Source organism: Procambarus clarkii, chromosome 50 (assembly GCF_040958095.1).
Source record: "Procambarus clarkii isolate CNS0578487 chromosome 50, FALCON_Pclarkii_2.0, whole genome shotgun sequence".
Lineage (NCBI taxonomy): Eukaryota > Metazoa > Arthropoda > Malacostraca > Decapoda > Cambaridae > Procambarus > Procambarus clarkii.
Genome location: NC_091199.1, coordinates 9,976,208 through 10,003,779, shown reverse-complemented (window position 1 = coordinate 10,003,779; position 27,572 = coordinate 9,976,208). Strand labels below are relative to the sequence as shown.

Genomic DNA, 27,572 nt, shown 5'->3' with positions numbered 1-27,572 from the left:
CTTGTATACGAGTTATTATTAACATGTTTTTAAATAATCAGCTTAGAGTTAATCAAGATTAAATATATTATTGTAATGAAATAAAATTCATAATATTGGTTGAAACAATCAAATGTGGGTTTTCTTTTAAAGTTAATTAATTGATGCATGATGCAAAAAATGGTACATGAAATGTGTGGTCCACAGAATTTTAGGTATAAATGTTTACTTTGGAGAAACTTACTACACTTATGTAGAGTTTGAACGAAGGTGAACAAAAGACTTAATACAGGTGCAAGCGTAATATTAAACCAAATTAATTGGTTTAATTTGGTTTAATATTATGCTTACTCATGTATTGGGTCTTTCCTACACCTTCAATGTTTACTCTATTAATTACAGTTTACTTTCTAAAAGCCTAAATGTTAAGGATAACGGTTATTTTATAATTTGAATACTATAAAATTAAATAATTATGTAAGTATATTTTATTTCCTCTGTTGCTATAAGTACTAATCTTATGACAATGACTGCACGATTGTCGGCAGGATGTGAAAAATAGCTCTGTTGAAAGGGAGACGTGCAATAGGCTTGCTGAGAGAGAACTATCAACATCAAAGACCCAAGACTTTTCAACATGCTCCCACTTCATTTAAGGGCATAACTTGCAGACCTCTCACAGTATTCCAAAGAAAACTCAACAAACAGCTCCAAAGAATACCTGATCAACTAGGCTGTGATTTATATGTCAAGCTACAAGCTTCCGTAGCTTGACGTATAAATCACAGCCTGGTTGATCATATGTAGAATTACATGGTTGACCAGACCACCAACCAGGAGGCATGGCCAGAGACCAGGCCGCAGGACACTGATCCTCGAAACCATCACAACGTAAAATAGCCACAAGGAATGATGAATGGCAAGAAGCAAATTTGGGCAAAAATTCTCAGAGGGTGGATATTTAAATGGCACATGAGCTGACCTGAGCCGTAACTGATCAACGTGCAGGGAGGCCGTGACTGATCAACGTGCAGGGAGGCCGTGACTGATCAACGTGCAGGGAGGCCGTGACTGATCAACGTGCAGGGAGGCCGTGACTGATCAACGTGCAGGGAGGCCGTGACTGATCAACGTGCAGGGAGGCCGTGACTGATCAACGTGCAGGGAGGCCGTGACTGATCAACGTGCAGGGAGGCCGTGACTGATCAACGTGCAGGGAGGCCGTGACTGATCAACGTGCAGGGAGGCCGTGACTGATCAACGTGCAGGGAGGCCGTGACTGATCAACGTGCAGGGAGGCCGTGACTGATCAACGTGCAGGGAGGCTGTGACTGATCAACGTGCAGGGAGGCTGTAACTGATCAACGTGCAGGGAGGCTGTAACTGATCAACATGCAGGGAAGCCATAACTGGCTGTCGCCATGCTGAGTTTGTTGGCCTCAATCCATTTCTGATGTACAATACAGTACAGTATATGAAATAAAATAAAGCTTTTAATATAAATTGTCTTTTCTTCTATATTTTTGGCACAAAATAATTGAGCAAATATAAAAATATATATAAACAGATCCCACAAGTCTAAATAATTAAATAAGCATTGCATGCGGTATATAAATTTATGGCTAGTAGAGCTGCAAAGTTGTGAGGGTTTACTGCACATAAAAACACACACATTTAGTACTAGGTAATGGCACAAATAATTCAGCCATATCAATTCTGACTAGTCCTGAGTGCATTATAAATCATTTTGTCATTTGTGCTAAGACATTATGAGCATAGGTCATAAGAGAGCTGCGAAGATGGAGAGCCAATGCAGCCGAGTGGCACTGGCGAATATGTCCTCTCAACTCCTCATGGCGAGCGCTCGGAATAATACGCAAGAAAACCTCCAATGGCGAGACCACCACCAATTCACCCAAGACATCTGTTAGAATAATATGAGAAATCATCATAGGGAGACGTTATATAATTTATACAAAAATTTTGTATGTCAGGATATAACCAATTAACACAAGCTTATAACACATCTTAAGTTTATGTCTAGTACTGTAATATGAAAACTAAACTCCTTAAACATCAGTAAATTGTTTACATTTTGTATATTTAAGACATACAATATACCATGACTGCAATAATCCCACAGAATGACATGTGCCATCTCTTCCAGACACACTTATCCTCACATAGCAAGACATATTTCCTCACACTAGTATCCTCCTTGTCATAGGAGGATGCTAATGTACACTAAACAGGTACCAGGGAGTTGAGTAACTTATGAGTTGCATTATGGGAAATATCCAGACATTCTAATTTCTATACCCCAATGATTATAAATAGTGGCAATATTTTTCTCACCATTGAGGATATCATAATACACTTGATACGAAGGATCCGATTCAGGGAGACTTGACTTGTGGTTGATTAACTTTGATACCAGCTCCTCCCACTCCAATGGAGACTTATACATATCCTGAAAATAAAAGTTTTTAAATAGTTGTTATATATCAAGTAAACTATACAAAAACTAATACTATCCTATGAGTTTACATTGGTTTGTTGCTCATTATTCATGTTCAGTCATTAATCAGAATTAGAATAGAGAGCAAAGATTAAAATAATATAAAGCTAGATACAGTATGTTTTGATTACAACCAATCCAGGGAGGCATCCTTTGTCCCTATGCCAAGCATCTCACAACACCAAGACTCTCTCTCTCTGGGGTCACAGCCAAAAGGTTCTGAGTTCAATTCCTGTAGTAGCACAGAGGTGTTTAGGCAACATTTTATTTCACTCGATGCCACTGTTCACCTAGCAGGAAATAGCTATTTGGGAGTTAGGTAATTGCTGTGGGTTGCATCATGGAAAAGGACAGCAGTTGGGCTACAGGGACTTTGATAAGCCAAACAGGCTTCCTGTTGCCAAATGTGGAAGACTGTAAGGTGAACCCTAACCTAGGTTTGTGCGGGTGTGTGTGGTAGGAGGAGGGTGTGATGGTATTTACTCGTGAGGCCAATTACAAAATGGTGGACCACCAATACAGTGTACATGCATTTTCATTTATTTATTCATATAATTATACTACTTCACACTCATTAAAAACAGCCAACTTTGACAAGCAGGATAACTTCATCATTCAAAGTAAATAATGTTGTGATTTTTTATATTGAACGTAGTAAATATATTGGTTTTGTGGTGATTTTTGGTGTCTTTATGCGTGAAAAAAAAATAAAAAAAATAGTAGTTAGTAACAGTTGATCGATTGACAGTTGAGAGGCAGGCCTAAAGAGCAGAGCTCGACCCCTGCAAGCACAACTAGGTGAATGCAGTACAAACAAATATATTCACACCTTACAAACCACTTCCACAAAAAAGAGGCAAAGTGGAACAACAACAAAACATGAATATTTTTACTTATCACGGTAATTAACTTTTTCTTTACAAACAATTAAATACCCTGCATAGTATTTTACTCAAAGTGGGCTTGCTTACCTTTCCATACTGGAGTAAAGCATGAGGAAATTCCTGCAAAACATAGTCCAGCTGCTGTGAGGGTTCCAAACAAAGTACTCTTAAGGACTGAGCACCCAGTGCAGTAGGGTTGGATGTCACGAACTTGAGAACATTATTGCGGTCTTCAACTGATGGTAGATCAGAGCTCAGGAGTGACTGAGGAACATAAATATTAAATTACATTTCTTTAAATCTCTCATAAACACACACAGTTAAAACAAATAATAAAACTCCATGTGAACAGTCACCAAACATCCAAAATATTAAGACACTAAACCTATTAATATTATTTTATATTTTTATTTAGACAATCGTCCTGGATACTTGAATTCTCAACCTTAACCTGTAGTTGGGTCTGAACCATGCCAACTGTTACATGTCAGTGGTAACAGGGTCTGAACAGTGCCAACTGATACTGCCATTACTGTTACATGTCAGTGGTAACATGTCTACCTTTCTCTACCTTTTGTTATTCTTCAAAGTTATCAATCTGTTCTGTATATGTTTACCTGCCTATATATCTTGTGTGTGGCCATCTGTTCCTTCCCCCTCCTATAAAATCATACAATACCAAAACACTTACCTGAAGCACCACAAGGTGCAACAGGGAGGAAGACAGGTTTCTCCCGTCTTCCTCAGCCTCGGCTGCAGTCTTGCCCTCCGACGATTCTCCATCTTCGGTTTCATTGACCCGACTCTCAGGGAATGAATGATCATTACTAAAGGGTGGCAACAGACCCAAGAAGATTGGGCGTGGAGCATATAGTTCCTTCAAGGCAGCGCGTTGGTCACTCCAGTTTGGGTCTTCTTTAGACTATTAAAAAATAAGAAATTATTAAATTTACTCTCATATGAATATATTTTGTTATTGTCCAATAAAAGAGTTACAATGATAACACTCTTTAATTCTCCTGTTAAGATGTGATGGATGAATGAGGACAGCAAGGTGAAGCAGAAAGGTAATAAAAAGAGGAAAAATGGGCAGGGAACCCTAGAATAAATGAAAAACAAACTAGTAAAGAATAATCATTATTTAATCATTAGAATAACAATTATTTAATCATCAGTATAATCTGGCTGCCTGTCCCCAACACAATGAATTATTATTATTTAAACCAGAATTTTTATACTCTTCAAAAATTATTCTACAAAGCTTAATTTTATTACATTTATACACAATCCAAAAAACAAGCCCTTTGTTTACACTGCTAGTCACCAAGGACAACAATTACTCACTTTATCTCCAAAGGCTCCCATAAGGCTGGCAAGATAGAGGCTCACCAGTACTGTAATTGCTCGATCATACCTCTCTCGCTTATCAGTTATCTGTTGGATGAGAAAAGAAACACTTGCATTTAAGCCAGACCAGATTATTAACACACGAACAAAGCTGTAGCTTAATGCCAACTTTTTAAACATCTCCAATACATACTAAATATCAAATATGTTACCAAGTGAAATACATTACATTTAACACAGCTCGTAGATTTCATCATGCAATATTATATATATACTCTATATATACATATATATATATATATACTGTATATATACATATACAGTATATATATATATATACTGTATATATACATATATATATACACTATATATATATATATTTGCACTGAATGTGTTCCTTGAGAGCTGGCCCTGTCATGAGATCTCTGGCATGATTTCTGGCAAGTCAGCCTCTTTTGTGATGCCTGAACACCAATATCAAATATTCATGAGATTGAGGAACATTTCTTAATTTGTATGTGGAATATATTTGAATGTGCCAAAAACTTACAACTAACTGAAGTGTGTGATACAGTAGGAGGTGCAAAATGAACACAATGAAGAGGAACAAATTTGTAAATATCATTAAAACTGAGCATATGATCCCAGCAAGAGAAAAGTTACCAACTCCAAGAGAAGGAGGATAAAATGTGTTCATGAAGGGAATAATCAGTACAAAGTGCCAAGCCATTAAGACTATATACTGTATACATTGTTATGCATTGCTGGAAGTTTGGCTCCAGACCCAACAATGTGTTCACGAGTTGATACATTGACATTGACACACTGTTGGGTCTGGAGCCAAACTTCCAGCAATGTATAACATACTGCTAAAATAACATTATATGCTTTCAAGAAGGAATCTGACAGGTTACTGCAGTCAGCACCAGACCATCTTGGCACTGAGAGATATGCCTGCACTTGCAAAAGCTGACTGCTCAGCCACTGGAAAACCCTAGCCTTAGCCCGAGTAGAAAACCTTAAAACTCGCCATATACCCTACTGTATATATGTGTGTTTTACTGGGCATGTATTCCTGCACACTAAGAACATTAAAATAAAATTCCCACCTAAGTCTATACATGATTCCCAATACAACATACCTCTGAATTGTGAGCATACTCCAGGAAAAATTTCTCTAGAAAGTCTCGCAGCCACAATGAGTGAGTATTGCACTCTGGCCCACAAGAAACTATCGGATACACAGCCACAAATGCATCTACAAATGCATTAAGAGTGAGAGTACCTTCTCCAATAAGAGAGACAAATACTTCTGTAAACACTTCCTTCTTGTGCTCTGCCAAAACCTGAATTACAGTAATACTTATTAGACAAAGCAATCATCCAATAAAAAAATTAATTTTCTCTTATATTTCATATTTTTATGAAATGTCACCAATTTACTTCAAACTTTTTCCCATCAAAACACAAATACCATATGTACCAAACTAGTGTAATCCATATAACATATCAACAAATGTTGATATTTGTTAATATTAAATTCAGTATACATGTACAGTAGTACAGTACTTGAGTCAGAGGGGAGAGACGAGTTTCTCCCTCCTCGGTGGTGAGCAGGAGACGAGTGTGTTGCAGCAACACCACAACCAGCTGGTAGGCTCGGAGAGAAGCTAGAACTGTCGACACCTGAGACACGAGAAAGCCGGAGTTTGAAATAAAAATTTATCTTGACAAAATGTATTACAGTATTATAAAACTTTACTAATTACAGTATTGAACATACTGTACTGTATTTAAAAGTATTTTTGACTTATCACAGACATGATGTAAAACAAAACATTACATAAGTACAAAACAAATATAACAATTTATTTTCCTACTTTAATACAGGAATAAAAATAAAACCACATTTTGTACTATTAAATTTGTGGAGAGCACAAGAAGTAAGGCAATAACCAAATTCAGCCTAAAGTAGCATATATATATTAAGCCTAGAATTACTTATTTTGGCCCCAGACAGGTGGAACAGTAACCACACAACTTAACATATGTTGTATAGTTACCGTTCTAGTTTTTGTGATGCCACTTGGAGTATTTCAATAGTACAAAACATGAATTTTTGGGTACAACACTAATTTTGTACATTCAACCAACAGTAACTAAAATTAAAAACCATCATTTTTGGGGACCTGACATTAAAATAATGTCAGCATTTGTCAATGTAGATGATCTAATAATAAAGAAACCAATGATAACCTGACACATAATTAACTCCTAAATAGCAAATTAGGGCTTTAATTTAAAGCAAACATGTCTCAAACAAGAGCAAAACATGAGTTTGACCTTCATGCCTTGAATGTTAAACTCTCTCTAGTGATACTGTGTCTCTCCTGGGAGGGCACATTTCTCATCCTGACCTCTGGTAGGAGCTTGTCATCCTACAGAGACTGATGCGTTACCTGGGTTCTGAGGATTCCAGGTGGGTAGCTCGGGAAGATACGGAGAAAAACCCTCCCAGAAAAATTCATTTATTATGGAATCTTTGTTTTGCTGGTAAATACAATGGAGCACTCATTTGCAAATAATTTCTCCCAGAATACTTTCCTGGCTCCCAGAATGCTTTCCTGGCTCCCAGAATGCTTTCCTGGCTCCCAGAATGCTTTCCTGGCTCCCAGAATGCTTTCCTGGCTCCCAGAATGCTTTCCTGGCTCCCAGAATGCTTTCCTGGCTCCCAGAATGCTTTCCTGGCTCCCAGAATGCTTTCCTGGCTCCCAGAATGCTTTCCTGGCTCCCAGAATGCTTTCCTGGCTCCCAGAATGCTTTCCTGGCTCCCAGAATGCTTTCCTGGCTCCCAGAATGCTTTCCTGGCTCCCAGAATGCTTTCCTGGCTCCCAGAATGCTTTCCTGGCTCCCAGAATGCTTTCCTGGCTCCCAGAATGCTTTCCTGGCTCCCAGAATGCTTTCCTGGCTCCCAGAATGCTTTCCTGGCTCCCAGAATGCTTTCCTGGCTCCCAGAATGCTTTCCTGACTCCCAGAATGCTTTCCTGGCTCCCAAAATGCTTTCCTGGCTCCCAAAATGCTTTCTCAAGTCTTGGAATGCTTTCAAAGTTCTCTAAATGTTTTCCCTTCTTCTGGAAAGTTTTTTCAGCTCACAGAATGCTTTCCAGATGCCAGAAGGCTTTCCATAATCTTGCAATGCTTTCCCAGCACACATAATACGGCCTACAACACGACCATCTCTTACACAATGATGCTACTGTAAACCAATGCTGGAGACCAATTTTTCTGTCCAGCTTGAAGGCTAGAGACTATCTAAATCCATGCCGAAAATCCCAATATCAGTGAAGAACTCCAACAAAGCCGGCAGTTACCACAGAAATCATGAACAGGAAACTTGCTGAGGAAATGGAGGAGGGCAAATTGCGTACACAAAATGCAATCCCATGCAAACTTGCAAACCTGCAAAAATGCAAACTTGCATAGAACCTTGGGCCACTACAAAGCTCATTACAGAATAGTAACTTTACATTGCTAGGAAAAAAGCGAGGCTCTGGCTTGCTCTCTCTGCTTTTTAGCAGAGCGCTGCCACCTGTTTTAGTAGTGGTATGTTCAACAATAATTACTGTTCTTTAATTACTAATGAATACTTTTCAGGGTTACTAAGGGCATTGCTCCCTGCTGTGTCATATCGTGCTGGTCCCTCTGCGATGACTCGAGCTATAGTCATCACTGTCTATCTTACCCACATTTTTTCAAGATACGACCACTTAAATACATCCTTATCAGACTTTTGGAGCTCATTGTAACATTGTTCCAGTGTTATTGGCTGAAATACAATAGCACTTGAAGTAAAGAAATACATTACAGTACCTGTTCTGGAGATCCACGATCCAGAAAAACCAAGGCCAAGGCTAAGACATCAGTTGGTCTTGGTTCTGTTGTTTTGGACAACTCTTGTTTAATAATTCCCAACACCTGAAAACAAGTATTTAATAAACTATAAGAGTAAAAACACCTAAAAATTTTGTATTAATAGACCTAGGAACAAGTAACTTTTTAATTACAATTTTCTCATTTTAACAGTACAGTACCGTTACAGTATTTCAATACTGTAGTTCGTGATGCTACACATCACCGTGTGTGCCACTGCTAGGAACGCTGCAAAACTACGACCTTTGAAAAATTGGTTTGAACAATTTTCCCCCATCAAAAATGTTATTATTTAAAAATTACATGTATTACATGATATATAATTAGTTAACTGTCATGATGAGTTTTATAAAGCTAAGGGAATATCAAATAAATGAATGTGAAGTAAGGTCAGGTGAAGTTCCGGCATTACTATGGCAGAATAATGCCCCACTATGGACACCAGGCGAAGTTAAGATTAGACATATGGCATTACCACTTAACACTCCCCATCATACACTCTTTGATTCACAGTGTTAACTGTGCAACATGAAGATTGTACATCAAGGCTATGTTGAATTTAGTACAGTAGTACCTCCTGAAAAATTTGAAGGACACAATGACATGGTTTAGTAGAATTTTAAAAAATATTCGGTAAAGATATTCATCTATAATTGGGATAAAGTTTGGAATGAGGTTTACTTGGAAGAAAATCCTAATAAACACAGTGGAACTTGAAAACTTTAGCTTGGAGGGTAATGCTGACAATACACATGACATTTTCTAATATGATGGTGATAATTTAAATCCAAAAAATATTATAGACAGGTAAGAAAATGATGGTAATGATGAGGTTATTATATGATGATGAGTTTGTTTATACCATTACTGAAGAAGTAGGGGCAGGTGGGGAGGAAGCTACACCACAGACTACAAAATATGGTTCTTTATAGGTACAGTAGTACTGATTAACTGATTAATTGATCAGTCACTATATGCAGAAATACAAATTCTATTGGTAGTGAAAAGCAAAATTCAAGATTTTTTAGGATTATGTTGTAAAAACTTGAGTAGCTTCGACAAACACCACCAAAGAATACCTGATCAACCAGGCTGTAATTCATACATCAGGCTGCAAGCAGCCACTTCCAACAGCCTGATTGACCTGACAACCAACCGGGAGGCCTGGTTGGAGACCGGGCCACGGGGTCGTTGATCCCCAGAAGCTACACAACGTTGATACAAGGTAAGAAGTTGTGGCTAGGATCCCTGGGTGACATGTATTGGGATCCACTCTGCATGATCCAAACTAGTAAGTATTATGGGTAGTTCTGAAATGTTTTCAGAATGACAATCTGCAGATTTATAAATTTCATATATGGTAATTTATACCAATATTGGATAGAATCTCTACACAGAATCTAGTTTTTAACAAAGTAATTACAACCAAAAATAATGAAGAAAGCCTGTTCTATTATTTCACAAAATACTTACCTTATCCTTCTTGTAATCAATAAGACAACTGGATTTCAAGATTATAGTGGAAACTTTATCAGGTGCGGCCTTCTCAAACATCTCCAGCACACAGTTAGCCTAAAACACAGCAATAAGATTGTATTAATATAACTTAAAAAAAAAAGGGAGGGGAGGACTAGAATGCAAATTTCACTTCAATAACAAAAAACAAAACAAAAATATATCTTTTTATAATTTCTATAGCCTATAATTACATTATTCCCCTTTTTTTCCCAGGCTGATGCCTCCCTACTCTGTGAAAGTGGGATATGGTGTAATGATAGGAATGAATTAATAATCATCTCTATAGTTTCTTAAACAAAATGTGAACAGTTGCATTACGTAAGTGTAGTTACAAGACAGCTCCCTTAATAACAGAAACTTGTCAATGAACACCAGTCAAATTTCTCACCTGTGCAGATGTCAGTACAGGAGTGTTGGGGTGAAGCAGCATAGCTGAAATCACAGCAGCAAGTCCCGGACACTGCAAATCTAGGCGTTCAATCACTGCATCTGGACTAAGGCTGGACACCTGGTAGTACTGTGTTGCCTGTTTCCACTCAGTCTCAGTGTCACACCTGCACAACAAACCTGATAGCATCAATTTTCCTTCGGTATGTGAGGGAAATTGAGGCAGGAGCTCAAGAGAAAGTTACCTCTAAGCGTTGATTACGCTGTAGTGAAAGCATTAAAAGTGTTAACACCGAGGTACATACAAAAATATTATTCTGAAATTATTGAGAATGACTCGCATAAATGGAAGAAATACTGGAAAAAGTGAAATATACCTAATGACACACTGTATATAATATGCAGTACATTATACACAAAATTATTCATCTTTTTATTTGCATATTTAATATATAAAATAATGAGTATGCTTTTGATAAAAATGGCAACAATAGCTTGGGTTCAAAGGAAATTCAAGGACTAGAAGAAAAACACACAAACTGATATATAGAATAAAAGAAGCGTCCATATTTCACTATCCGAGTAGTTATTTGTGAGAGTTGGTCAAGACTGCACATCTCAACCTTTCACTTGGCTCTGACAGAGCCTCTCCTCTATTACTATCATCATTGCCTTTTCATTAGCTCTGTTTACTTTATGTTTAGATCTTTTGCCCTTCCAGACCACTAATATTTCTTCTGAGCCATTAGTTTCCTATTGGGCTCTTGTTCTTTCTCCTCTACTGGTTTCAATTCACTTCCTGTTTCCAGCTATAAATCCAATCTAGTTTGGTCTTGCATCAGATAATCACGTGGGAGTCCTTTCTTTCCATCTATCTTTGACAGGTTTATTGTTCTAGTGGTCTTTCATCTCACGGGGTCATAGGCTGTGGTGTCTCCTTTCTTCCTTGACACACATGACTGCTTCTTAATAAAGCACTTTGGTCTTTGCAACTTCTTTGTCCAGTGACTAATGTTAATGCATTTTGTTGGCAATACGAGCTTCCGGTAATGTCGCTCTGTTCTTTCATCCTTGGGCTTTATTTCCCCCTGATTGTCACTAGCTTTAGAGGGGCACTCCTTTGATACAACCTCTTTTTTCCTTTATCACATTCTTGACATTCATAGTTCTGCTCTTCTAGTCCCAAGGAATGCTAGTTCAAGTTCACTGTCCTTGTAGAAGAGTAGTTACACGTTCGGTACCAGGGCACGTGAGCGAGGAGGCAAGCAAATGGGACCCATGGGTGATCCCAACTACCATCTGTTGTTTGCTTTACATCGCCTGTACTTTCCAAATAGTTTTACTAGGTTCTGGGTCACTTTCATCCCCCATTTTCCTTACCCAATATGAGCAAACTAGATTCAAAGGAAATTCAAGGACTAGAATTTCCTAGTCCTTGAAAACACCTGGATTCTGGTCCAGGTGTTTGATAGGCCTATACAAATACAGTGACCTGGTAGTTATGGCTGTCTCCGGTACCAGAGTTGATGCACCACGAAGCTACCGAGGTCCAGTCCAGAAATTAGGGTTTAGTGCCAATGAATCAAGATTTCCAAGGTTACACTAGCCATTTCTAACATATTGATTCTGCTACCTATGAGTAGCCAAAATTGCAAATAAAGAATCCATAAATGGCAAGGATCTGATGCAGAGTACATCTAAACAGTTACAGCATTAAACTTGTATGACTTACTGAGCATAGTAATCCCCTAGCAATGCTGAGGAGTCCTGCAGAAGAGAGTAGAGATCTTCCTCAGCTTCTTGAACTTGTGGAACCTCATGATGGAGGGCTGTAGTGAGGACAAGGTGAGCTTCTAAAAGTAGGTGCAGGTAGGTGGATGGGGAGGCAGATCTATGGCTGCGACCCACTCGTACCATTTCCTTGTACAGACTAGCAGCACTCGGCAAATGAAGGGAGTACACCGTGTGAGATTTGTCACCACCTCTTGCAAAAAAAAGAAGACATGAAATATTACAATAAGGAAGCCATGGTTCTTATCTCCAGTCCCTTACCACAATAGTCAGCCTATCCTCCTGTTTAGGTAGTACTGTACTTATAGTAATGTTGAGGACCATCGTACATATATAGTATTGACATAGAAGGCAATTTAGAAAGCAGAAATTGGTACTATTGAATTTGGGCAAACCAGGAAAGTTTTTGTACTGATGTGCAAAGAAAATTTAACCTAACCTAACCTTCCTAGGCCTAATACACACTATTTGAGGCCTAATATAGTATTAGGTCCTATACTAGGCTTAGGACTATTTAAGTTTTGTTTTAGCTGTATTTTTTCAAACTCTATAAAGTGGATAGTACCAAATACTATTATCTAATTGTCCATTAGGTCTATGTATGGAAAACAGTCCACATACTTACACAAAAAGTACTATCTAGTTATAGTACCAAATACTATTATCTAACTGTCCATTAGGTCTATGTATAGACAACAGTCTACATACTTACACAAAAAATACTATCTAAACAGGAGGATGGTTTGCAATAGTTTAATTAGCATATTATTGATCCAAGCTCCATTCTGCAGGTGGTGGCATAAAGGTGAGTAACATAATGGGCTCAGACACTGAACCCCCGGTGTTCTTTAATTTAAGCCACTTTACATTTTAAGGGTCTCAGTAGCTGGGTTCGTTCTCGGCACACAATCAGGAATTCCAGGTTTGAATCCCAGGTGGGAAAGAAATGGTTAGGCACACTGCCTTTCACCTAATGCCTCTATTCACCTAGTTGTAAATAGGTGCTCTAGAGTTGCTCCCCTGTTTAGGGGGAGGGAGGGGGGGGGGGGCAGGATATTTTTCCTGGGCATTTGAGGATCTTTTACTTTTTGTTGGGGTGTTTGTAGATTATGGATTTTTTATTGTTTACCATTTGCAGATTTAGGATTTTTGTGTTGGAAATCCCTGTACATTCTAGAAAGGCAAAACTGCATACTGTACAGTTTTCACGATATTGAAAAGTCAGGACTTTCATTTCATGATGGCGAAAATGATGTTACATTGTTAATATACGGTATAAACTTCCCAACAATGAAGCAACAGTTTGTGAGACACTAATAACATATTAGGCAAAGTCTGCAAAACAAATTGCAGCATTAACAAATAACGTACACAACATTATACAATAAGAATGCAGTACTGCCAACTGGCAGACGTGCCTTTTGGCATTAAAATGATAAATGAACAAAATCATTAAAGCTTAAGAAAATTATATAGGCGTATAAAAAAATTATATTTATTATTTCTGTAGAGTACTCCAATAATAATAAATGAATTCAACACCAATACAAAATAAGCAGCAGCACAAAATCTTACTCATTGTTTGCAGCAATGAGGGCAAGGCAAGAGTCAGTCAAGGTGAGCGTCTCCACGTTGAGGAATGGTCGCAGTCCCACAAGACACACAGTTTCTTCCCAATGGGGAGGTACCTATTACACAGAAATTTTGTTTTAATCGTAACTAATGCCACTATAGTAATATACTCTGCAAACTGCCTTCATAAAGCCAATAACAATAAAGCTTGCAGGGATGTGCAAGCTCTGGGTACTTTCATGTCACATACAGTAACATCCATTGCCTTTCCATTGGGGACTTTCGGCGCCGTGGAGAGGGAGGACCTGCTGCCTGGGTAACAGCTTCTCCTCCATATCAACCTACCCTGGCTTTGCGCCCTAGTGAGACCACTCCAGAGCACAACTCCATAGTCTCCTGAGACTGATGGATGCCTACTACAGTAACACCAATTATGAAAAAATGGTATTCATTTGTTGCAAGGCTTGTAGCCTCTGATAAACCAACTTGGTCGAGACAGAATAAGACTGAATGACATCATAAATGTTTATACAGTAGATACTGACAATCTTTCTTTAGTATAGTATCTATAATAAGGTGGCCTTGCCAGGAGAATCTTGAGGTATACTCTTTCGTATGTAAACAATCTTGTCCTGTACAATGAGATCTATACTGAATACAAACCTCCCCTTTCTTTTTATGGTCTTGGTTATTGACCTACAAGTTTAATCTGTGGAAGTTGTGTGTTAAGGACATTAAAGATTGTAATCGACATTCAAGGTATATTAAAAACATTTAAATTAGGTCTATTGGAAAACATATATGAATCAAAAGAGGAGACACTTTTACAAAAGGACTTCATAATGTATATATGCTGTACAGGTAATACTTATGGTAATATTATCCATAAAATGCCAGTCACCAAAATTTCAAATCATGCTAAATTCTAAACACCAATGTATCTGAATACCAGCCAATTGTGTATTTTTCCCTTTTTCCACATAATTACAATTATAGAAACATGAACATAATTAATACAGCAAAGATCATAGGCATTGCTATTGACAAAACAGTCAGATAAGAGCTAAGCCTGTAACTTCCATGACCCTTTAATATAAAGCACATTAAACATGTACAATACTGCTGTCAAAAGCTTTTTCCCCAGATAAGTAATCGCCAAGTTGTGCTTGCAGGGTTGAGCTTTGGCTCTCTGGTCCCGCCTCTCAACTGTCAATCAACTGATGAACAGGTTTCCGAGCCTCTATCATATCTACATTTGAAACATATTAATGTTTGGGGATGTATTGTATGGGGATATAAGTGTATGGGGATGCATGTGGGGAAGATGCGTGTGGCGGGAATTGTGTGTGGCGGGGATTACGTGTGGCAGGGATTACGTGTGGCGAGGATTACGAGTGGCAAGGATTACGTGTGGGAGAATACATGTGGGGGGGGGATACATGTGGCAGGAATACTATTTAGCATTTTCATATTTCTGACATCTTTCATCCCACATCTTGCACACATTTTATATCACTTGCTCTTCCCTACATATTTATACTACAGTTTTTGGATACCACAGTTGATGTAAACAGCCTGGATACTGAGCATATGTATCATTCAGTCTCTCCGCCATCAGTCAGAGCTGAAAAGAGCATACTGTCATGCAATCCTTTTATTACATTCATAATGAAATGTATTCACTTTTTTAATTGACTTTTTTTTAATGTACTCACATATAATGGCTTCTAAACAGAAAATAACCCTAATCTAAGCATAGAAAAAATAAGTTGCAGCAAGGAAGGAGAGGCATGGTTAAAGAAAGTTCTTGGGCTTGGCCCAATTATAGTCACTTTTTTTTTATTGTACTGGTGACTTTCCTTTTTTTCCTCCAATGAGGTTATATTTACCATTAGCTTTCTTCAATTACACACTGCCATCAGAAATACTCTGCTGAGCAATTCAAAGAAAAATATTGTATGACAATAGCATGTTCAACAAATGTGTATGGATATAGGATATATTATACAGTACTTTAAATACCAGTACAGTACTGTATTGTACTTGAAATGCAAATTTCATTACAATTTTGAAGAAGAAACTGGTATGTAATATGTAATCAGAATATTTAGTACTGTATAATAAATGTAAAATGATGTAAAATGAAATGGGGGGGGGGATGGTCATTCACAAATTGCAGCTTTCTTTTACCAACAAGGCCACGAGACCACAAATCTTAACCACAAGCAGCAAGAACTTCCTGTCTTCCAGTAACCATCTTCAACCACCCTTACACCTTGGCACCATATGCCCGTCAACTACACTTCTTTCATCGTTATATCATCTGTCAGTGATGTAACTTCCTATTCCTTGACTATTTTTTCACATTTCTACATTTCATTTTGCATTTTGTCGTCTTTCTCATTTGTGTATGTTTGCTGAAGTAGTCCTGATTCCTTACCCAGTTTCTTGCTTCTCTGTGCAAGCATAAACCAACTGTTTCGTTTACATGATATTCAATCCATTATGAGGAATTTTATAACAAATGTTATTAGTGCTCTTTTAAAATAGATTGAACCCATTAAACTGGTTAAAATGTTTACAAATAATATACAGTATTGTACTGTACATTAAGCTGTCCTACTATGTAGGCTTCTAGAAGAATTCAAAGAATTTTTACAACTAATGTTTATGAAAATATACATCATATGATGAGCCGACTCCAATTAAGAAACAGCTGAAAAGAACCCAGCAGATCTATTTTGTACACAGTACAGTATATGAATAAGATATGAAACATTATCATAGGCAGCAAAAAAGTGTTAAACAGTTTATTACAAAACTGCTTCCAATGTGGAAGTAGATGAAATGAAGTCTGGAAGGTACACAAACTGTGGCAAATCCAAAATATCATACTGTACATACAAAGACTTCTTACCCGAGTGAAAATGTGTAAAGTAAGTGTTTAAGATATGAATGATATCTGTTTACTAAGCTACTTATTTTATTGTCTATTATAAACTTAACACACATTATTTGCTTATCTAATAGTCAACATTAGAGATTAAAACAGAAGAAACTCACAATCATATTGAGATCCTCTGGAAGATGGGAGACAACAATGTGCGGATGAGGCCTCAGGGTATACGTCTCGAGACCCGTAAGAGTAAGTGCGTGCAGAAGTGATGGTTCCAGTGCCACAGAATACACTGGTGCAGTATAAGAGAACACACCTCCACGCACAACACTTGTCTCTACAGATATAAGAAAATCAAAGTATGGTATTTCCTTATAGATTAGTAATAGAGAATTTCCCTTTAAATTAAAAATTTGATTCATAAAGGAAATATAAACCTACAAATGCTAGCTAGCTTCAGTCGTGCCTGAAATATTGTGCAATCTATGGACTCCGTAAATTATACAGATGTATTTTGCAAGCAAAGCAAGACAGTTTTTAGCACTTTTAGCTCTTCCCCCCCCCCCCCAACATGCTATTCTGTACACCTTTTGTAAACAGCCATATTGTGGAATAACTATTTTACACATTAAGTGAAACAGCGTGTAGGACTCGTAATTCTGTGGCGCGGGTTCGATTCCCGCACGAGGCAGAAACAAATGGGCAAAGTTTCTTTCACCCTGAATGCCCCTGTTACCTAGCAGTAAATAGGTACCTGGAAGTTAGTCAGCTGTCACGGGCTGCTTCCTGGGGGTGGAGGCCTGGTCGAGGACCGGGCCGCGGGGACACTAAAAAGCCCCGAAATCATCTCAAGATAACCTCAAGGAAGCTCAGAGAGTGTGGTAGTGTCTATTCCTATGTATAGATGTGAAATACTGGTGAGGCATGACTATGCAAAATTAAGTAATAGATCAGTCGGAATAGACAATTTCAGATGCCTTTGAAGTGTTTTTGGAAGAGACCGAGTTAGGAATGAAAATGACAGGGAAAGATGTAATGCAAAAGCAGGTACTGTAATTCATAAGATTGAGAAATATCAAGAAAGTTTGCTAATATTGAAGAAAAGCATGTTAGAAGGAAAGGAAGGCCTATAAAATGGGCAGATATGGTGGGTGTGAGGAAATGAGGACAAAATGAGAGGAAATGAGTGAATGTTTGGCATTAATAAATGAAAATTTATTGAAAACACCTTACACTTAGTTTTATAAAGAAATGGGGTACTTCTGTGGAAAGTTTGATGGTGGTGATAATACATGATGCTGTATAAATGGAATATTTGCTCAATAGATTGTTGCCGATTGTCTAAAAACTTTTTTTCTATATTGGTAATGCTCCACTCTTCCTCTGGGCAGTCAACACCACCCAGGGAAAATGCTAAAATGGGTAACAAAGATGACAAACTATCTCAAGAATGAGAAATGAAAGCTGGAGTGGGCAGAATGGCAGTTAAAGCCTAATATCCAAAACCCGGAGATAGTACTTGCCCTGTGATATAAGGTACTCGTGTGGGAATCTGCTGATCCACGATCTCAATTGATAAAGAATCCCTCGTAACTAAACATGCAGAAAAATAATATAAACAAACTTTCTGGAAACACAGCAAACTACTATTCACACCAAGCTAAACTACAGTATGACCAAAATAATCCCCCTATCCCCCGTACCCATGAGTCCGAACCCCCAAAATCCCTACATATAAATCCCCATATATGCTAGGAAGTTGCCTGCAGCAAAATAAAACTGAACTGGATGGGGAATTCATAGCAATCCTACTATCAGAGATAATGAGGTAAATAACCTCCCTGATGCACAGATACTAGTAATTCCCTGCCAAACCTGAACGGAAGAAAGAACCAGACACGAGAGCAACACAAAATGCCACCTAACCATGACAAGAAAGAGAGTTGAAGATATTTCTTGCATCATTTGATACAAGAAAACGCTCAAATTTTCCAGGAAAAAATTGCTACTTGCAAAACCATGTAAAGTCTAGAACAATATAGTTCCGATATTGGAAATTAAATGTACAGAAATCCCTTGCATTGGCCAATTTTGTTCAACCCTGCTTCAACCTTCAATGTAATTTGAATAGCCTTCACATAACTTACATTTTGATAACTTACTAAATTAGTTCTGATTGCCGAGTGCTTTAATAATGAAATAAAAAAGTATGCAAATAGTGTATAAATATTTCTCATACAAATATAAAAAATATTCAAGCAACATAAAGACAAAGTCAAGTGAACTTACTGTAAGCATCCTCGAAGAGTGTGACATGATACAACTGACCAACATGGGGAGTCGTGAGGAAAATAGATGCCCCAACTTTATGTGGTGAGCTCGAGGGAAGTAGAGGATGGGTCAATCGCCATGATGCAGTCACGTTACTGTCTATGAAATGCAGGTAACAATGAAAATATGCTTTATGTATAGCTTCATAGGAATATGGAAGGGGGTAAATAAACTAATCCCAAACCACCCCCTACCCCCACACACCTCTATGCAAACGCACAGATCTTTATTCCAAGTATATGTTGCATTTGTTTTAATACTAATAATTCATATGTTGTTCACAACTTGGAAAAGGGCTTATCAGTACAAAAACTATTATATAATACTTATTTGACTGTCAAAAAAAAAAATACAAGAAATTACAACTTGTACCTTTTTTTCCAGACTCGGAGTCATACACAGCCATAAGCTTGAGGTTAGAGAATGGAATATCTGGATCGTTGTTGTGATCAGCTTGGCGGTGAATGAGTGTCACTGCCTCAAACACATTGGCTGGTAATTTCTGGGTTGAACTTCCACTCACAAGTTTCAGGCGAACACTTGAGCATCGTGAAGAACTAAAAAGTATACCACAAGACTCGGATTAAAATCAGGTGTCTTGGCTACAACTAAACTGTAAATAATATGGTTAACCCCTGGGCTGCGCAACTGTTAATAGTTGGGCACCATCCCAATTGTGCGCAAGAAAAACAATTTTGAAAACAATTATTTTTTCTTTTACCAGAGTATGGAATGGATTAATTCAATTCCCATTATTTCTTATGGGAAAATTTGTTTTGACTTATGATACGTCTTTGGGAATGGATTACCATTATAAGTCGAGGCCCCACTGTATATGATATGTGTCCTCCAGGCAGTCTGACCAAAATCACATATAGTACTGTACATATGATTTGTGCCCCTCCAAGGGTTAAACAATACCCCATTTGACCTAGTTAATGCCAGAATTCGCATTTATTGTACAGTACTAGGTATTAAGAATCTCGGAAGATTGCTCTAACCTGACAGGACCAATTTTTTCACCAGGTTCAGCTACTGGTCCACACTGTGCAGCTCCAACAAGGGAGGGGAACAAAAGAAATCGGTCATCATCAGTTGGACGTTTCCGACCATAAGACAGTGTTGGAACCCACGTCAGCTCGCTCAAGTCCACGTAATCATCAGAATCTCTGACAGATGCCAAACATTCCTGAAAAAGAGGAGTAATCAAGTAAAAATGCAACTGTTACCTTGGTTGAGAGAAGAAAAGTAGATACAACAAAAAACTGATGAACTTTGGGGGTCGAGATACACTTCTAAATCACAGAAAAACAACGTGACACTGTTTAAAGAGAGACCAAGAACAATTATGATATACGCATCACTTACAAAATAGTGACTGCATGAAATGGTTTTCTACCTCCCCTTCCTTAAATATAATTTATTCATTTTTATCACTACAGTACCTCGTTTTTCAATTTCATGGAGGTTAGAGAGCATTAGCTGGTGTAATTGGTGCAATTAAATTTTAATATTACACAAGAACTCTGCAGATTCTGATATAAAAGGATAATATATGGCTATAACAGCAATGTAGTGCCAAGTACACACAATATAATAAGAGAAAAAGAATAAACCAGAAGAGCACTACTGAATATATGTCAAAAAAACAAAAAATGGTTTGTCACTTACTTCATTTGGATTTAATCGTCGTTCCCTCAGTCTACTGGCAGAGCTGAGCGACTCGATGCTCCGACCTGGTGAGCGAGAAGCTGACCGTGTCTTGGATTTGGATCTTGATTTACTACGCTTCTCCTGAGACTTTATATCATTTTCCTCTGAATTAGTTTTTAAGAAATGGGAATTTATTGTAATTTGAAATATATGAGCTTCTGATTCTGACACACAGCCAATCAAATCCTCAGATATAGCTACTTCTTTAACAATAAATGCCATATCTAACTCAATTAATTCTTCAAAGTCAATAAATTTTATCTTTGAAATATCATGGGTTTTTTGGCAAAATTTAAATACTGTTACACTAATTCCACAAGCCACTGCAATGTTCCCAGTTGACTGACAACAAGCAATAAATTCTGCAGGTTTTCTTAGTGGAATTTCAACCATTTCCAAATTAGTAACACCTGACTGGCTGCTAGGAGTGACACGTCCAGCAATTCGTGCCCTCATGGGCTGATTGGTGTTGTCTTGATCCCAGTGCAGGTAAACTCGCACATATCTGTGATCACCACCATGTCTTGCTGGCTTTGTCTCTAAAGTAACTACAAAGTTCCCTGAAATAATTCAATAAAATCATAATTAAACACCCCCAAAAAAGTGTCAGCATATTTAATGATCCTTAAACAATATGTACCGTATATTATAGTTTATTATCATAAAATATAACTATTAATTTATATCTACTGTATAAGAGAAGGTCTCTGTACTGTAATTGTCTAAGGTTGGAGGCTAGACGTTTGGAGTTTGCCTCAGCCAACTTTGCAGGGAAAATGATTAGGGGTACGGAACAGACACAAGCTGGTTTGGGAGTTGGTCCTATTAGTTGTATTAATGGAGGAAGATAAGTCTGAGGAGTGACATCTGACCCCCCCCCCCCCCCACTCCAAATAAAATTGGTGATAGGTGGCTGGCCAGGTCCCTAAATTTCTTCACTTGAACATGAAGGTAATTCAGTATTAAAAGGAAATGTCTGTCAGTCCAAGGTTGAAGACCAGATGGGGAAGAGGGAAGTAAAGGGAGGGGGAGCATGGGGAAAATGGAGATGGAAGTGAGAAGGGAAGGGTGATAGAGGGAGGGAAGAGGGGAGGGAAAAAGGGTGGGGAAAATGATTAGGGAAAGAGGAGGGGAGGGAAGGTAGGGGGCGAGGAGATACTGTACCAGGCACTGCTGAATACTTTTTCTAGTACAATACAGTATATCATATTATATATACTGCACATATAATACATAAATAAATGAGAATTCAATACTATATACTGTAATTCCTGTACTATTACATCAATAGGCTTGGTCCTAGTACACTGTGATGTACATTGTAATACATTTTTAGTTTAAAGTTTTTACCCATTGAAAGAATTGTTGGCACTTTATAAACAAAGAAATATGATACAGTAGTATGGCTTCTAAAATACCCGTAAATAACATTTTAAGACACTTTCTGATAAAAGTGACATTTTGAGCAAATTCAATATTATATATTGGAATAAACATATTAACTAAGTCTTTAATAAGGTAAAGTCTCGTGTCTCCAGATATTCATGAAGAGAAGAACTTGTACGGCCTGCATGAATAAAACCACAACAATATCAGGAACTCCCCTAATATACAGTACTCAGAACAACAAAAAATATTGGAAATGCATCTAATAAAACTGCAAAACAAATATATTATAATTACAGTATGTATATATTGTACAGAAGAACCTCGGGTAGCGAATGACGCTCTTTATGAATTTTTCGGGTTACGAATTAAATTTCTTTGGAAAATTCAAATCGGGTTACGAACTTTGCCTCGCCTTGCGACTTTGTTGATTTGTTCTTTGTTCAATTTCCAAATCAATTGAAAATACCACTGATGCATACCAAACAAAATGTAAGATTACATATTAATGTGACCTTAACAGTCAGTGGTCCCCATAGAATACATCACAGAACATGGGTGTTTGATTTCTAGTTTCCAAACTCTGAAATGACTGGGAAGTAGTCTAGCTTTTATTTTTATTAATCCAAATGTTTGTTTTATTATTTGTTATCCGTTTTTTTGTCAATGTTTATTTTAATTACTTATTTGAATGCTTGCAAGTTGTGTATGAGAGAATGTTTGTTTATGTTTGTAAAGTAGATTTCCAGATACAGTACCAGGTACCTGTATGTTATTCTGACATACCTAACATACCTAAGGGGCCTGACAGCTGAGTGGACAGCGCTTGGGATTCGTAGTCCTAAGGTTCCAGATTCAATCCCTGGTGGAGGTGGAAATAAATGGGCAGAGTTTCTTTCACCCTGATGCTTCTGTTCACCTAATAGTAAATAGTTACCTGGGAGGTAGACAGCTGCTACGGGCTGTTTTCTGGGGGTGTGTAACAAAAAGGAGGCTTGGTCGAGGACCAGGCCGCAGGGACGCTAAGCCCTGAAATCATCTCAAGATTCTCAAGATAACCTTCTAGTTATGTGATATATAGTATAGAAATAAAGAGTAGTCTAATATAGACCAATATACCATACATGCTTATATTGTAAAAGTTCCCTTATAAATGGGCGATGTGTTTCATTGTCTGTAATTTCTAGTGGTTTTACAGAATGCCGTCACCATACATATTTGTAGTTACCCAAGTGTAGTTACAGGACTAGAGCTATGCTCATGGTGTCCCATCTTCCCAGCACTGTCATATAATGCTTTGAAATTACTGACTGTTGTGGCCTCCAACACCACCTCACTTAACTTGTTTGTTTGTGGTCCTAGGGAAGTGTTCAAGATGAACTTTTGAATGGAAGACTTCTACTTATGCTAAAAAGTGTTAGAAGTCACCTGCTCCTGTGCCTTGGTGTAAGTTTTTTTTTCATATTCCAGTAACACAGGCCACAGCACCTAAAATTTTAGCATGTTGTGTTCTTGGAATACATGTCACAGAACCTCAAATAAACAAACTAGACAATTTTTCCTGCAGATCCTAGAATCCTGAACAACAGTGAACTTTTTCCTAAAATGTTTCAGAGTCCTTGTCACATACCTGTCTCACAGTAAACCAGCTGGTGCACTAGATCCACCGTTGGGAAGCTGCTCTGAAGAATTCCACCTAACTTTAGGTCACGTATGTCTACGCTGTGTTCTCCTCCAACCAGCAATATGTCTCCTTTTCCTCTGGTGACACCCCGTCCACCGGAGCGCTCCAACCCTGCCACATCTTGGCGGGTGAAGTGATGGACCGAGATGACACGTACCATCCCTCTGTTAATTCAGAAATTATTTACTGTAAATACAGTACGGTTGTAAACTAATCTAAGATCTTTCACTATGACAAAGTTATTATATAAATATAAAATTCCTAGACCTAGGTAGAGCTGTATAATCATAAAGGTGAGTGAAGTTAAAGTAGGGCAATGTCCAGGATATTCCAAAGGGAAGTGTCAGCTTAAAAAACATCATGGGATCTCTGTTGTTTACCAAATACTGTCTAGAAATTATTTAAATATAGGATTGAGAAGAGGCATTAGAAAATTTCCATAAGATACTAAAATAGAGCATGAAATAAATTCATAAGTATAATGGACAAAAGATTTTTCAAATGCACTCTGATGCCAAAAGGTAAGGTTCCAAGCTTCAGAAATTTAAAAACATGTACTAAATACGAAATAGATTTAGGTGTCACGATTAGTAGCGATCTTAAACCAAAAAAAAATAATTAATAAATGTTTGAATTTAGGCAAATAGGATAAATACAGTAATTATAACAATTTATAAGTCTAATTAAAATTAATGACAGCTAACATTATTCCTCAGCTTAAGCTGAAGACTAAGCACGTATGCCCATAAGACCCATATGCACTTTAATTAATAACAACCTACTATAGAATGAACAAATTTTCTTAATTGTGAGGATAGTTAATTTTGATATTTGGAAGCAGCTTAATGGAAAAATTAAAAGTGTAAATTACATTCTCTAGAAAAGCCACAGAATAAGATTATGATCGACATACAAATACAGTACTGTAGATGAAAGGGTATGACACGAGGCATATTAATAGGGAATTAACATAACACAAAATACAATAAATAATTGATAGATATTGGATAACTATAGGTTCCGAGAACACTTGGGTAAATAATGGTTTAGAAATTGTGTTATCTTGAGGTTATCTTGAGATGTTCCATAAGTGTTGCACACTTGTGGAACACATCATTACCAGTAGATATGGGGTTGCTTGATTGTGATAGGCAAGTAGGGCTCAGGAAGTAGCAGAACTCCCAGAACCCTCTCCAGGTATGATGTCTAGATGTTGTTGGATGTACGTACAGTACATTGTAAATAGCAGCTACTTCACATGGGAATATAGGCATTCTGCAATTCTCTATATTCATATGGTAATAAAAAATTAGCCACATTTTAAAATTCATGGGTGAACCATCTTGGGTGTGGTGTGACTTATATCCAGGGGGTCCCAATAGTATGTACAGTTAGGTTCGTTTTCGACTGACAATCTAGAATTCCACGTTTAAATCCCAGATGGGACAAATGTTTGGGCGCATTTCCTCTCATAATGCCACTGTTCACCTGGCAGTAAATAGATACCCACGAGTCAGCTTGTTATGGGACTGCACCCTAGAGGATCAGTAATTCAACCTTTAGGGGAGGGGGTACCTCAATACAAGTCTAACATGTATATATATACACTGGTTGCCTGTCCCCCGACAAAATGAAAAAAAAAGAATTATCCCATGGACCAGTATTCAACATGTACATAATACTTAGATTGGGTTAAAGTTCGTTATTTAAACAAATTACAGTATTTTAATACGTGAGAAAGCAGTGCATATTCTCTGATATAGTCTATATATCAGACAATGTGCTGAACATATATATTAATGCTGAAAGTGAATAAGTTTGATTATTTATACATAAATATTTACAATTATAATATAGTAAATAGTTTAATGATGTGCTGAATTATTTTGAAAAAATGGACGACATTAGAATACAATGTATGAGGTGGGTATGGTCGTTTCGAACACAAGACAATTTGACGAAGCTCATTTTATGTTTGTTAAAACCATGTATATTGTTATGCTTGGATGTATTAGCTTAGGTTAGACTGGATTTCAGTCTGATGTGTTAGGTTGAGCTAGGTTAAGTTAGGTAGGTTTCAAAATTCGTAGGCAAATCGTCTTGTGTACGCTGTGACTTGTAGCTATATGAGGTGTCATTAAAACTAACTCGAGAATTGTCCAAACATCGAACCTTAACCTAACCTAAGGTATGTTGGATAAAGGCTTATGGGTTGCACTACATAATGCTGTATCCAACATATTCACACTCCTTATTGTAAGTTAAAGAGCTTCAAACGATTTGTGTATTAATGACACAGGGCAAGCTTAGTTTCCAATATAACTACACTCCAAAAATTGATCAAGATACGTCAGAAGTGTTGCCTAGTGTGAGCAAGCAGAGGCGTGTCACACCTCTCAGTGACCCACACACACACTGGCAGTAATACCCACTAACGACCTCAAAACACCTGTAAACTGGGAAGAATATGTGAGGTATAGAGAGGTCAGGTGATGGAAGGGTTAAGTCACAAGATATACCTGTGTTGTAGGCTGGCCGGCCGCTCCATCACCTCCCTCACTGTATCCAGGACTCTCCCTCCCTCCCCAGCCTTCATATACACATTTTAACAACCTAAACTCACTTAACCAAGTCAATATTTATGTGTGATGTATATTTATATGTGAGCGTGCCGGTTATATATGAAAATATAATTGTTTAAATGAGAGTATATAAAGGACGATCAATTGTCAACCTCGCCCTTCTAAATTTACTAGGGGTCTACAATTTTGTTATTTTCTTATTAAATAGACTCATGAGTGTTGCACTGAGCTGCATCTTCCAGCCTTACGAGTTTTTCTTTATTAATCTCAAAATTATATATATATATATATATATATATATATATATATATATATATATATATATATATATATATATATATATATATATATATATATATATATATATATATATATATATATATATATATATATATATATATATATATATATATATATATATATATATATATATATATATATATATATATATATATATATATATATTTTTTTTTTTTTTTTTTTTTTTTTTGAGATATATACAAGAGTTGTTACATTCTTGTACAGCCACTAGTACGCGTAGCGTTTCGGGCAAGTCCTTAATCCTACGGTCCCTGGAATACGATCCCCTGCCGCGAAGAATCGTTTTTTCATCCAAGTACACATTTTACTGTTGCGTTAAACAGAGGCTACAGTTAAGGAATTGCGCCCAGTAAATCCTCCCCGGCCAGGATACGAACCCATGACATAGCGCTCGCGGAACGCCAGGCGAGTGTCTTACCACTACACCACGGAGACTGCTAATATATATATATATATATATATAATATATTATATATATATATATATATATATATATATATATATATATATATATATATATATATATATATTATATATATATATATATATATATATATATATATATATATATATATAATGGATCAGACCCATTGCCGTTGGTAATACCCTTCGCCGCCTAGTTGCAAGGGCTGCTGTCAGAAGTATCCGAATGGAAGCAGCCACCATGCTGCAACCCAACCAGCTGGAGTTTGGAGTCCCCCAAGGCTGTGAAGCAGCGGCTCATGCTGCACGA

The 27,572-nt window shown here is 37.4% G+C and overlaps 1 protein-coding gene across 5 annotated transcripts; it reads right to left on the bottom strand.

The window, feature by feature from the left end:
- Nucleotides 1-453: 453 nt before the first annotated feature.
- On the bottom strand, nt 454-27,572 carry LOC123772685 (BLOC-2 complex member HPS3). 5 transcript variants are annotated; one of them, XM_069303512.1, is made up of 19 exons: nt 27,446-27,572; nt 23,883-24,100; nt 20,825-21,426; nt 20,155-20,342; nt 19,526-19,710; nt 19,112-19,252; nt 16,990-17,159; nt 13,930-14,042; nt 12,296-12,547; nt 10,565-10,730; nt 10,132-10,230; nt 8,599-8,703; nt 6,298-6,414; nt 5,871-6,074; nt 4,726-4,815; nt 4,073-4,303; nt 3,469-3,645; nt 2,335-2,449; nt 454-1,903 (listed from the first exon to the last, which is right to left on the bottom strand). In XM_069303512.1, exons 2-19 carry the CDS (start codon nt 24,094-24,096, stop codon nt 1,722-1,724), a joined length of 3,351 nt encoding a protein of 1,116 aa, XP_069159613.1. In that variant the 5' UTR covers nt 24,097-24,100; nt 27,446-27,572; the 3' UTR covers nt 454-1,721. The 5 variants fall into 5 exon arrangements, with proteins under 5 accessions (XP_069159613.1, XP_045621944.1, XP_045621945.1 ...); XM_045765988.2 differs by lacking the exon at nt 27,446-27,572 and adding an exon at nt 26,456-26,536; XM_045765989.2 differs by lacking the exon at nt 27,446-27,572 and adding an exon at nt 26,386-26,448.

What these genes read in the sequence shown, in the direction of transcription:
- LOC123772685 (XM_045765988.2), bottom strand. Translation starts at nt 26,532, where the DNA reads ATGAAGGCTGGGGAGGGAGGGAGAGTCCTGGATACAGTGAGGGAGGTG. An exon ending in ACTCTTCGAGGATGCTTACA is followed by an intron (nt 17,160 to 19,111) that starts GTAAGTTCACTT and finishes TTATATCTGTAG; the next exon opens with AGACAAGTGTTGTGCGTGGA. An exon ending in AGTATGCTCACAATTCAGAG is followed by an intron (nt 4,816 to 5,870) that starts GTATGTTGTATT and finishes CTCATCCAACAG; the next exon opens with ATAACTGATAAGCGAGAGAG.